The 14,282-nt window shown below is 36.9% G+C and overlaps 1 protein-coding gene across 3 annotated transcripts in view; it reads right to left on the reverse strand.

Annotated features, from left to right (window-relative positions):
• LOC135466153 (protein phosphatase 1 regulatory subunit 14B-like) overlaps nucleotides 1-14,282 on the reverse strand; it is a 25,107-nt gene continuing 10,825 nt past the window's right edge. For all 3 annotated transcript variants that reach the window (XM_064743530.1, XM_064743528.1, XM_064743529.1), the window contains 4 exons: nucleotides 13,022-13,321; nucleotides 8,424-8,510; nucleotides 5,413-5,454; nucleotides 1-4,556 (listed from right to left, as the gene is read on the reverse strand). In XM_064743530.1, coding sequence (XP_064599600.1) covers nucleotides 4,515-4,556; nucleotides 5,413-5,454; nucleotides 8,424-8,510; nucleotides 13,022-13,321 — 471 coding nt within the window. In that variant the 3' untranslated portion in view covers nucleotides 1-4,514. The remainder of the gene's footprint in view (nucleotides 4,557-5,412; nucleotides 5,455-8,423; nucleotides 8,511-13,021; nucleotides 13,322-14,282) is intronic.

Genomic DNA, 14,282 nt, shown 5'->3' on the forward strand with positions numbered 1-14,282 from the left:
TGAAGGTATGACACTTTTATTCTTCTCAAAATATATGTCTATATTTACAGAAAACCATCGTGATAATGGACGTGTATGCCGATCTTGGAACTTTTTGGTTAATCATGAACTGGGACAAACTCAGTTTCCAACAAATAAAATCTAACATATTTCACTATATGACCATGTTTAAGAAAGGAAGACAAATATATGGAGACAACCCAAGCTGTTAATCAGCAGTTGTGAGGCAATCCTGGCCAACTGGGAAATGTACCTTGGCAATACACCGCGCCTGAATCGGGCAGTCACGAGTCCCCACGTATAAACTAATATGGCGGATAAAATCGCGGTCTTACTCATTGTTTCAACAAAGCCATATAAAAAAAAAAACCTGAAAATAAATATTAACATTTGCTCAAACAAGTTTCAGAGAAATAATTTACCACATAATTCCACTTTCAAAATAACTGTTTTCAAACATAACGAATTTCAAACTACGAATTGTCGGAGAGCACATAAACCAGCAGGTCGGCGGTAGCTGATGACAAACACCGACATCTTACGACTGCGTATGAAGAACGACTGGTACAATATGGTACATCTGAAATCATGGTGTTAACAGAATCACAATAAAAAATACAAGTATTAGTGAAATGATACACCTCACATTTCTTCAAAGCACGTCTCTTATAGCAGTTACAAACACAGAGTAGCGTATAAGAATATATCAATGACTTGGATTTCATATCTTATCAACACTATACAAACCACGGCTGAGTTGTAAAAACAGTGCAAAATCATGAAGCTAATTATATTTTCTTGGCTTTAAAGATATTTCACCTGTAACTATGAGACGAACGTCTCAACCAGTCCATATTACATTAAGAAAAGTGTAAGTTTTATCAGAAAATGGGAATAATCTAGCCTGGTTAGAGAAGAAATATGATTCTCCCACCCTCACCCCCTTTTTCAATGTTCTTTGAGTTTCCGAGAATCCTTTAACGTGCTGGAATAGAGTTTTCAGTCTAAAATCATTGCTCACCTAATATTCCTTGAAAGCCATTGTACAAAGAGAGCTACATGAAAATGGGGTGCTACTGAGGTATATCAAAATACTGTCTATCCAAGTTTTTTATTTCACATAATCACTTAATCTTATAGCATCACAAACATGGGTAACCTGACAAGTGACCTATAGGATACAGAGATATGGGAAAGAAAACAACCTGGTTGTCATGACTCAATCATATAAGGCCACCAATGGCTGACAGTGGAATGCACTTCAGTTAGTGAGCTCTTTCTTGCAGGACAGTAAAGTGTTGCAGGGTACGGTCAACAACCTTGCTCAATCCTAGCTACCCTTGAAGATCTGCCTGTAGATGCAGTTAACAAGTTACAATGCGCAAAGCCTTGTCGTCATAGCTTTATCAAAAAGCGAAGGAATCTAAGAATTCCAGTAGATAAATGATGTATGTGTTAACTCGTAGTATGGGTCTTTATACTGCCAACTACAAGGAGGCAAAATGCAGCCTTGTTTAAGTCTACCGAACTTTGCTTGGTGAAATTTTAACTACCACAACCACCACAAATTGTTATAATCTTGTTACAAAAATTTAGGCATGTCAGCCTTCCACAGGAAGCCTCTTCCTTCTGTCTGTACCACATATTCTGATATTAAACTGAATTTCTTAGCCAAATTGAAAGCAATGTTATAAAGATGTTGGCATACCACAGACTGTTCTGAATTTCAGTTCATTACTGATTTACAAGCTAAAAACTATTAGTCATTAAAGGCAATACTATAAACATGTGATCATCCTACAGGCACCCTTATCCTGCATCATGGACGGTAGAAGTTTTCTTGTGGAAGGATTATAACACTAACAATAACAGCATCCAAGCCACACATGCATGTTATTTTCTGTCCAATATCCTTGGTTTACAGGTATACCTGCATTCAGCAATATGCCTCTTGCAAGCTCTATGCATCCAGGAGAAAATTCATCAGTGAGGTGCATTTTATTATTTTTTTTTTTTTGTAAAAGAGAAAAACTAACAGTTCTCAAGTGAGAAAAGGCAGCAAAAGCCTTGCATTAAATCCAGAAAGGCATCATGGGTACAGGTATTTTTTTAGCTGATTTGACAACATTACGACATTGCAGCTAAATGCTTTATATGTGATTTAAAAGTGACCAGTCAAGAATACATTGTCAATTACAAACACAGATCTACAGTTACCTGACCAAATCAGTTAAAAAAAAAACACACAAAAAAACACTTGGCTAAGGCATAAATTAACAAGTTTGTTTGGGGTAACCCTATCTACCCAATGAAAACCACCCCACCAATTTTGTTTTTTTTTTTTGGCTTTCAATTTTAACTTTTTTTTTCTTTACATTTTTCATTTAAAGCTTGCTTCTGTTTGTATATTATTCAACAAATATAAAATGTAAATCTGTATTAATTTATTTGAACACTCCATTTGGTCATCTGACGGGAATTGTTAATAAATCATCTCTAAAAAAACTTTGACGCGTTACACCAAACTCTGTTCTTCAAAAAAAAAAAATAATAATAATAATAATTTTTACAAAATAAAAATAAATAAATGCTGGGCAATACCCCAAACAACTTTTTAAGTTTCACCATTTCACCAAGGTTATGACAGACAAAGCCTCAACCTGATCCACACAATACACAGACTTGGATTAGCATACATAAATATGATAAAGAGATACATGAATAGACAAGTACAGGTTATTTATGGGGTTAGTCGTTAAAACCAAGACACAGTGACAAGAAAACCTACAGGCTTTACTTCTAAAGATAGAGCACTAAAAAAAAAAAACATGGGTCAACAAAGTAGCATGGATAGGAGACTAGTATGAGATTCATCTCTAGCATAAGATTCATACTGTAATGCCTTAATGTCTGTTCAACTCTAATTTACAGATTTTGTGGAGTCGCTACATGACTGAACTGATGTACATGAGTCTGTGTAAATGTCTCAAAAGGATAGCTTGTATATTTCACCAAATTAAAAAAAAAAACAAAAAAAACCCATTTAAAACCCATTAGTGAAAGAAATATCAAGGTCATAACGATAATGTATTTAGATTGTAAACTAAACAATGACTGAGACCATCACATATTCTTAAATACAATGCCAATTATTTCCTACTCTCTGTTGCAGATTAACACATCTTGTGCAATAATAAGGAAGACTAATTCTAGCATCAAAGTTTCTGACGCTCAGAAGCTTGCTGTAGTTCACCATATCCTATAGGTAATGAATAAGCAGCCTGTAGGTCTGTGGTTCAACATGTAAAGCCTGATTATGGGTTTAAATCTAGGACAAAACGAGAAAACATGAAGCTGCAGGTCCAGTGCACAGCAATGATATGCTTAATGCTGTAGCATACAACCATAAAATGTTGATGCCCTCGGAAATGAGGTCATCTTATTCCAATTACTGCAGACTTAAAAACTGATCAAACAGCTTGGCTACCAAGCAATCATGGCTATGATCTGATGAATTCACAGATACTCACTCAAACTGGTCACTATAGACAGTTAAGAATAAGACCGTATGATCAACCTGCTAAGCTCAGGGTCAGTGGAACAGACATTTCTATAGAAACATCCACAAAGGTACTGAAGGTAAGCATTGATTCTGGAAGCTAAACTATCACATGCAAACTCCTCATCAGTGTTCTTGATTTCTTCACAACTGTATAACATCTTATTTCCTTCTGTAGGCTGCTCAGGGCTTCCATAGCATAGTATGCTTCACAGCAGAAGCTGGGCTATTTCATGGCAGATACACTAAACTGCATCCTCACAAGATATACAGTGGTGTTCTTGCAAATCATCCTTGTGTCTCCAACACATCAACTTTCATGTTTCAGCGCATCAACCTTGGAGTTCCAGTGCATCAATATTTGTGTTCCAGTATATCAAACTTGGCATTCCAGCATGTCAACCTTGGAGTTCCAGCCCATCAACCTTGGAGTTCAAGCACATTAACCTTGGTGTTCCAGCACATCAGCCTTGGTGTTCCAGCACATCAATGTTCTGACAGATCAACCTTGGTGTCCAGCACATAAACCTTGGTATTCCAGCACATCAAGCTCGACTGCTTAGCCTGAATGGTTCTCCGAGGGTCTTAATCTGTTGGTAAATTCTTGACAAGAGCCTATATTGTTTTCACTTTCCAATTTCTGTTCGGGATGTCTTGCTGATGAAGACATGGCTTACATGTTGCTAGCTAGGACACTTATAATCATTTGTGTTAAATATTGTGCTGCAAAAATTAAAACCTCTGTACACAGTATGTTAAAATTGCTTTGACTTCCCACCACTCTCTCCTCAGCACTGACAAACAGGTAAGAAGAGTGTCAGTAGTTCTGGTGGTGCTGGGAAGGCCAGCCGGGACTAGCTCTGTGCCTCTTGACACATACTACATACATTTGGTACAGTATTTACAGTGATTCTATAGACATAGCAGTCTTTGGTGTGAGGTTTAGGTGGGACAGCTAGAGAGTCCGAGCTTTAATCAGAACCTCCTCTGTAAATTTCTGAAACAGAAGTAACAATAACAATATTTCAAATTACATCCCACAAATACATGCTGACTTCCTAACTTCATAACTGGTCACAAATATCCCGTGAAGACTTATTAAAATAAATGTACCATACTGTATGTCGCCTAAAATTTCTCAAGTGACTAAGTTCATTTTATCAGATTCTGAGAGTTCCATTGACCATAAAAGAGGTATTTTGAGGTTTGTTTCTATGGCAGGATGATATCCTTCTGAAAAGATGTAAGTTCCTCCACCAAAAGTAATATTTTATGACACTTTTTTTGCATCTAACCTCATACTTTTTGGGAGTTAACTGTCCGGTCAGATACAGTAGTTCAGTTGGAACTGATCATCAAGCAACACCTACAATCCAACTACATTATGAAATGAATCCTTGTCTTTTGTTACTCTTACAGAACTATATTCAATGCTACAGTGCAACTGTATTTTACCACTGCTTCTGGCATAAACTGAAGAAAGCATAAAGTGCATAGTACAACACATAGCACAACCAAACGCTTCATATGTATTGCTCATATTCATCAGCTTATGTCAGAGAGAGCCATTAATCTCATTACGCACCTATATACTGTATAATGGATAGGACCTGTTATCAGGGCTGACTTCTGATCCCTCAACCCTTTCCCCACAACTAAAACAGACAGACTCTGCCATGAATGTTTCATTAGGCAGGATTTGGAACTGCTTTATTTCACACACAGCATGTTTAATCAATATTCTCCAGCTCACAAATACTGTACCTCCACAGATACAGTTCTGTACATTCCTGCTTTGCCTGGTAGGTTCACATATACCTGTATAGCCAGAAGGTTGCTGTCTTAAAACTCACCTCAATTTCCTCTTTTGGCTGTTTGGCATCTGCAAGTGTAGCCTGTAACCACAACAGCACAAACATGATAAATACAACTTCTCACTAAAACCTACATAAAAGTACTGTAATTCTTCAACCTTTTTGCATGCCTGCAAGATGTTTATTGAAGCATATTCTGAAGCCTTTTTTCTGCTCATATTTTTGTAATAGTAACAGTAGAAATTTGGGAACAAGCTGCATTTGACATGCACAGTTAAAACTAACAAAATGCATTAGCATAAACAGACTCTTGGTGTACACATTGCAGGTAGGATTGGTGTGTCTTCCTACATAACAGAACTATGATAAATGCTCTGTTGGAAACTTTAATTTATTCACTTATTCAATTGGTGTTTTACGCCGTACTCAAGAGAGCATTATGGTAAGACGCAACCATGAAGAGCCCGGAAGAAATTCACAACCATCTGCATGTTGCGGCTAGACCCTCCCACATACGCCTGGAGAGGAAGCCAGCATGAGCTGGACATGAACTCACAGAGAATGAACTGGTGAGAGGTTCCTGGGTTTTGGTACTTTAAGGCCAAACTAGGCAAGTTATCTTGGTGTTGTGAAGGGTACATGGGGATTTAAACCCATCACACCACCGAGGGCAGCCGTGTCCATTGCAGACAGCAAAGATATAGAGGCATGATGTCACAATGACCGACGTGCCATGGAATTCAGTGCCACAGAGGAAAATGACATCAGTCCAACTCCCCATGCTCAGTCCTGCACAGTCAGTCATGTACGCAGGGCATAAATTATTTACACCCCTGGCGGAATTTATATACCCAATGTGGGTGTCACCTGCTGCTCTGTCATGTGTATGTCGCCATTTTAACCCATTTGATCAGCAGCTAATGACAACTGAGAATCACAAACTACAAACGCAAGTAGGACGGCTATGCTCTACCACACTAATTCCTCAACCTTTTTGCTTAAATGCTTTTCTCAGTGCAATTTATGCACATTTTAATTTTTATTTTGAGGACAAAACAGCTTTGGTTGGATTGGCCATTTTCAGAGCTTCACAAAAAATATTACTTTATTAACCTACACAAAATAATGCTTTCAGAATATGCTTAAATAAAGAACTTGTAAACATGTTAAAAGTTGAAGAATTATAGTAATGTTAATAACACTGGTAGAGATGGATTCAAACGAACCATCAATTTTCTTTCTCTACATGTATCCAAATACTCATCATTAACACAATAACCTCTCAAACATCAGCTAATTATAAGTACTAAACATTAATTACCCTTGAATCAGACATGAATAATGTTCACACGGCTAACTGACATTTAATTCCTTCTTCACCATTCTGTGTATTGTTGACCATCTGGCCTCTAATCTTGTTCGATCCATACAGGTAGCCTATCAGCATGCAGAAGCCGCAGTAGTTAACAAAGTGGTCAGATAATGCACCACTGTTGTTCCACTGTTATATGGGTGGGGGTTAACCACCGAGAATGACTCATGGATACCTCCAGTTTAGCAAACAAAACTGACAAGGATGCTTGAGCAAATGTCAGCTTGGTGACCTGAAGACTCAGCCTAGTGACCTGTCAGGTAACACTCGGGGGATGTGGGAGTGAACATGACCAAAATATTACATGGGGCCCCCCCCTCCCCACCCCCTACCACACACACAAACTATCACCCTACTTGACCATGTACACTAACATCGCTCCCTTCTCCACAGGTATCCTTCCAAACCAGGGTCTGCACATCCCACACACAGTAACATATTTCAATGTGTGAATCTAGCATGGCCACTGGCTGTATTTCTTTTCTTACAGGTACTTTCAACACTGTTAGTTTTAACTACCTAATTCTTCAACCCTTTCAACAGCTTCTGAGATGAGTATTTTTAAATATTCTGAGAAAATGAAGAAATAATTTGTGCAGTATTATGAAGTTTGCATCTTTAATGACACAAACAAATAATTTTTAGCATCATTTTCTTAATGATTCTGTACATAAATTCCAGTGAAAATGTGCTTTAGAGGTTGAAAAGGTTGAAGATTTACAGTAGATTTAAGTGTAACGTCATTTGAAATTTGGCAAAGAATTTTTTCTTGTAATGTACGCTTTATTCAGTTAATGCATCAATGTGGATAAAATCACAACATATTTCACTGATCTTTGCTTTCATGCATCCATGACTCACAAAAAAGTTTATTTCCCTAGCAAGCAGTACCATTCATTTGTAAACCTCTTTACTATAAATGAACTTCATGTACTGTGACAATTTATACACAGAATACAGGTGAGAAACCTTTAGATTTTAACTTTAAAAATTTAGCCCATAAACATAAGCTCTGTTATATGTACAATCAGTTAACCCACTTAAATATACTGTTACATTCCTGATTACCATAACAATATCAACTATTCATAAATTAAATGTAAAAATGGTTATAATGAACAATAATTGCACATAAATGTACAATGTATGTACTTCCTTGTGGGCATCCAGACATAAAAGCGCAAAATAAAAAAAAACCCTCTAACAACAGTGACAAACATTCTGAATTTGACTTCATTCACGAGGATGCCTTACACTTTACACAGTATAACAATTTTAATTCGTCAATTCCTTTTATAAAAAAAAAAGAGCGAAATACTAAAAGGGAAAAAATTCAGTATTGTGTGACGAGAAATGTCTATAAGAAAAAGCCCAACCTTTAGTGAAGCATTATTTGTAGACCACACTAAAGTTTCATTCTTATGCAACATGAAGTAATTAGAAAGGTACAACAGAACAAAGTAACTGTTCAGTTCTGCCTTCAGGCTACATTGCTCACTGTACAGACTGACATGACAGACACATTTTATTGGCATACATATACCGTTAATAAACATTCTAATAACAGATGCCTTTAGGTGCTAATGATTCACTCATGAAGAGAGAAGGTAGAACAGCATGTTATGAATAGCGTAATGAGCACATGCCGAGTGAACAAATGAATGATGGAGTGACTTACTGCAACATATTCTCGGATTTGAGAATCATCCTCCAAATTTAGCACTTCCTCCAGATCAAACTGACAGTTGTGATCCTCCGAATCGTTCTGAAACACAAATATTAACACAGAAACATTAAACTACAAGACTTTGGAGGCATTCTTAATACTTGGGTCTTGAACTACAGTTCCACTTGTTCAGTTATTTAGAGTTCTAGAAGTTCCTGATGTAGTCTCTGAAAGAACCAAGACCTGTTTGTACATATACTATTACATATTCAATACTCGAGTATAGACATCAATCAAATAGATAAATAATTAAATACATGTTCTGTACGATCTTACTTCAGGACACTTTTTGTAGAGCTGATGTCATTTGTGCATTTTCTGATAACAGACAGAATTTCAAACTAACCTGAGCAGTTTTTAAAAAAATTTAAAAAAAACACTGAACATCTGTAAGTCATTCACCTGACCACTCTTCACGCGGACTTGAATAAGGGGACTAATCTCCAGCAGACAGATCCAAGCCATATTTGTGAAGAAGAAATTATTACACAGCCTGATTTAATACGACGACAGTACTTTTTCTTTCACAGTTTTCTTTGTGAACAGCCAGTGGACTATAAAGTCTATACATAAAGGTGGATAGAATTTCACGGTCAATGAACAAGTCACACAGAAAAAGGCTATACAGATCCTACAAAAATTCTGGGTTGGCAAATTCATTTCGTAATACAGGATTTATGATTCTATAGGCAAATATAACATATATAAATCTGAATATATAGTGAACACTAAAGTGATGTACCGGTCACAGCATACATCCAAGATCAAGATCTTCTGGAAAAAAAAAAAATTAAAAAAAGCTTGTGACAGACCTTAGTTTCTGCCCTATGAATTATAAATGTTGGTTATAGCTATGCAATACTGATAATATTAGTGAGAAGATCTAAGCAGTAACAGTCTATTTACAGGCTTTCTTTAGATCTTTATGTATGTGTGAGAAAAATCAGTGATAGCAGCTTATGACTGAAAATGAATTTCATAAAGAAATTATCTTGCAGGCTTAACACAGCGGGAAATATGGTAACCTGCAGAAACACTATATCCAAGTGAAAATACATGTGAGATGAGCAGCAGCCTGCATGTTGTATATAGGGAAGAAAGTATATACACACTTTACAGTTTCCTGCGGATAATGAAGTCTAACTTGGGGACAAAGGCATGGCTAAACAAAAAATGGTTTCTATGATAAAGCATGTCTTGTCCTCTGCATGATAAGATCACTGAACAGCAAAATTGGGAATGGGGAAATGAATGGCATGCTACTGATAACAAAGCACAAAACTATACACATCTGTTGGGACTGGTTACAGCATACATGTTCACGGACAGTTTTCACAGGTATGAAGGAATGAGGGAACAAGTGGAGTGGCTGAAGTATTCATATACAATGCTGAGGAGCGGTCTTCCAGGATAGAGGCATTTCTAAAAATGCACAAAGGTATAGAATTTAAAAATAGAAATGACCTATGACACAGTGACACCTGAACAATGACTTGTCTTGCAAAACCATCCAGAGGCCGATTCAACACAGACAGTTTTGACTTCAGGCAAAATTTGAAATATGATTTTAGAGCTTATTTTCTAGTCATGTGAATTAACATTTTTTTACCACCTCCTCAATGTTATATTAAGACAAATGTGTCAAAATTTCAACTTCCATAACCAAAAACCAAGCATTGTGAGAAGATTTTAAATTTTGAGATGTCTTTGTGGAATTGGTCACTGGTTCTGAAAGACCACTAACCTGAGGCCAATTTGACACATTACCATACATGTACATGCATGATGCTGATCAATGCTGCTGAACACTGCAACTCAGTACATTAGCATACACTTTGGGGATATCATTCAAGTCCATAAACTTGTACAAGATAGCAAACCACATACAGACACTAATCACATAATTTCAACTCTTTATAAATGGAGGGCATTATGAGGGTGTCTGGTAGCCTATGACATATGTAACCTAGGACTGGGCATAGCAGATGTTAATTAAAGCCAAATCAATGTAATATCATCCATTTTAAATAAATACAAAAAAAAAGCTTCTGAGCTGAAGATTTGTTTTTCCATGCATACATTTGCAAATATGTACAGACTCATGAAATACCAACTTGATGTGAACTTTGGTCACACATCTAGGTGGGAGCTGTATTGTTTACCACTTATGAACTATGCATAAAGATCTGGACACTCCAATATCCAATTATATAACTGGCATGGCTGTGAATTCAGAACTTCCACAGTAATATAAATCACATTCCATACATACACAGGCACAAACCACGTACATGTACATGAAGGACTAGAGTTATTCGGACCTAATCCTATATTTTTAGCGGCATACTTGCGGCTTTCATCTAATCTGCTAATACTGTAGCTTTACAATAGATCCTAATTCAGTGAAGCTCTGCACACAAAAGTGCGTAATCACACAACAAACATCACTAATTAACACTAACAAAGGACCTTCAACAAGGTAAAAAAACTTGGTGACAGGACCTAATTGCCTATTACATGTAACATCTGGAGCTCATCATTCTGGCAATTTTCATTAATGACACCTGAAAATGACACGAAGTATCTCCGTAATAGACACTAATATTCCCAATTCGTCCTGCCATTTATACCCAGTCACTTGATTTGTAAAACAGCACTCTAGGGCAGAAGTTTGAGTCCATCCAGAAGTCTCATTTCAGATCTTACTGCCAAAGTTTTCACCAAATCAACAGTAACGTGAAGCACCATTTCCCCCTGTTTAAATGATGCTTTATAAATAAGGTAAATGTCCTAAAATTATGCCCAAGACAAAGATGCACATTTTGCCTCCTTCTGAGAGCTTATTGATCTTACAAAGCTGTTTTGAGGTTTCTTTACATGATATGAGGATATACAACTACAAAATGTAAGTTTCTGCCCATAAAGTAATATACTATGATATTTATTTGCCTCTAAAAATGCAATTTTGGGGCAAAATTTTTAGTCACTTACATGTTAAATAAGACATATAGGCAACTTCTGCAAACACCAAAAAATACTGTAACATGTACACACAGCCATGTTGAAAATGGAATAGGATGGATCAGATTGTCTTATTGCTATTATTTTTTTTCCCCTCATACAATGTGTCACAAAGCTCTATTAACCTATGAAGGACATTTACACACAACAACTTCTGTCAACACTATATTACAGATGTATACAAAAACATTTTCTTTTTGTTCAGATTTGGATAAATGCTCACAAGTACCCCAAGTGACCATACATTTCCTCCATGATAAACTGGCCCAATTTTTCCCAATTCTGAAAGTTTTATTGATCTTCAAAAAAGGTGTTTTGAGGTATGCTTGGAGGACGGGATGATATTCTACTGAAAAATTGTAAGTTTCAGCACCAAAAAATAATATTTTTTGGCACTTATTTGCCTCTAAAAATGCACTTTTGTGGGCGAAATGTCAGGTCATTTACAGTATTTCATGTCATTCTATTACAATGTATTACAAAATTCTATTACGCCTATCCTCATACAAAATACGTGTCCTTATGCAATGTGTTACTTAGGAGGATGTACATTTGCGACAAAAATCTGGTCAAAATTAAATCCAATAGACTGCATATGTAGAATAGTGCACTTATCATCTAACAGTCCATTTCACTTTAGATTCACATTCTGTAACCATAAATTTTTTTAAAACTTTGTCAAATCCCCTCTATCACTGTGCATTGGCCTCCTGTCATGGTTGGAAAGTCAAAGATACGAAAATGATGCTCTCGTACCTAGTGTATTTGGCCCCATTGAAAAAAAAAAGTCTTTTGCTTCTTACAGAACGCGAGCACCTCTATGCCGGATCTAACTACATTTCAGATTAAATCGTACAAAAAGATCAGATCCAATCTGATCGACGTTGTTGATGCAGTACGTTACACAAGATAATTCTATTCTGAATGATACTAGCAATGTGTTTTGACAGAAATAAACTATAATTTTGAACAGGTTTAAGAGTGTTTACCTAGCTGAAAGGTATTACATAAATAGTGTCAAGGTATACTTAGTTCTGAAACTTGTACAAACTAAATCACTTATAAAATTCTGACGAACACTTGACATTTTCTGTAGTTTAAAAATGACGAGATGATTAGCTAGTATCATTAACCTTATCTTATCTCCGAAAATAATTTGAATAAGGTAAGACTTCGTCGGTTTACCTGTTCGTTATAGTCTGTTATCACGTGGAAATTTAATTCTACTGAAGTTTCTTTATTATAACTACTGCGTATACATGTCACAAATATGTGATAGTATGGAAATTGCACCCGTTGTTGTTGTTACCACCCCGGTGTGCGATCTGTGAGACAATGACCCTAACTGTCAAAACCGGGCATGTGTGTGAGTGTGTAAGTTACACTTTTTACAACATACTTAGCGTATTCAAAGGAAGAACTGAAATCAATTAAAAGTCAGGTACTTTACATAATATTTAACATTTTCAATTTATAAACTGGTAGTGCTACCTTTCAAAGAAGCAGTTTAGCAGTTCAACAACACTCACCACGCAATCGTAAAGTCGTCTCAACTCGTCGTACACCCAATCTTCGATAGCTAAACGTTTTCGTATCAACGCCATTTGGTGCATGCCGTATTTGGCCGTAAGATACCGTCTCTTTTGGATTTTGTTGGCCTCTCTTTCCGGAAAGTGGACATGGTTGCCGCCGGGAGGTGATCGTCCCTCGATCGACTGTGACAAGGCTGGTTTCTGATTCATGTTTGGACTGTGGCACTCAGGTGCCGCCATTACCGCCTCGTCTCTGTCCCGACTCGTAGCTGAGAACTTCACTCCCTTGTTCAGCTTCTGCAATGTCGATAACACACAAGTTTTACACAAAACTGTTTCTACTTCAGCCAACCGCAAACACGTAGATGCTTAGCAAATTATCTTCCCTTGTCTCTCGCTCTCACTACGACTTGACACAAGCACAAGATTCTAGCAACACTGTCTTCTGCAAGATTCCCAAACGGGACTACGTTTTTCCCACGTTACTTCCGCAAGGCGCACGAACTTTGTGACATCACTATAGTTCTGTTCGGAAACCAGAAGACTACTGCTATTACTTATAAACTGGCTGGTGTCCGAAAACATCCGGTTTTCCGGTAGCTGGCTGTAAACAAACCCCTGACCCAGCACAATGAGCCCGTTCACCAGAACAAGCCAGATGGCCTTATCCCTGCCACATCATCAATCAGAATGGAACAAAAGACCACTTAATATATGACACACGCGTCCCGCATCGTCAAACAAAGGCAGTTATAACGACATTATGAAATAAGACCATAACATGCATACAGGATATATACAGATATAACATTAAGCCCTTATGGTATCCACATCGGCCATGTAAGAAAGGTATAAATAGAGCTATAGTTACACACCCGTATATTCGTGTGAAAGCCCTCAAGCAAATATAAAAGGAAAAAAAGAAAAGAAAAGAAACCTATAACATGCAGTTCAGCTGCTCGATCGGCTCTTCTAATATCAAGCAGACCAATGTTTGGCTTTTTAAAGTTGTCGTATACTAGGCCTACTGTACGGTTATTGTACAGCCCGCACGTAGGCCTACCGGCCAAGGTGTTCGGGCAACATGTATTGTCAACAATCCATTGGTTCCAAATTTTTTTTTCTCTTTTTTGGCTTAAATTTGAAAAAAAAATTGATTCTATTGAGCACGCTATTGATTTTACAAAAGCAAACCGTGTACAAAAGCTTGAGCTCAAAGACTCAAATTTCTGTAAAAAAAAATGTGATTGATCAACTT

This window comes from Liolophura sinensis, chromosome 6, assembly GCF_032854445.1.
Source record: "Liolophura sinensis isolate JHLJ2023 chromosome 6, CUHK_Ljap_v2, whole genome shotgun sequence".
Lineage (NCBI taxonomy): Eukaryota > Metazoa > Mollusca > Polyplacophora > Chitonida > Chitonidae > Liolophura > Liolophura sinensis.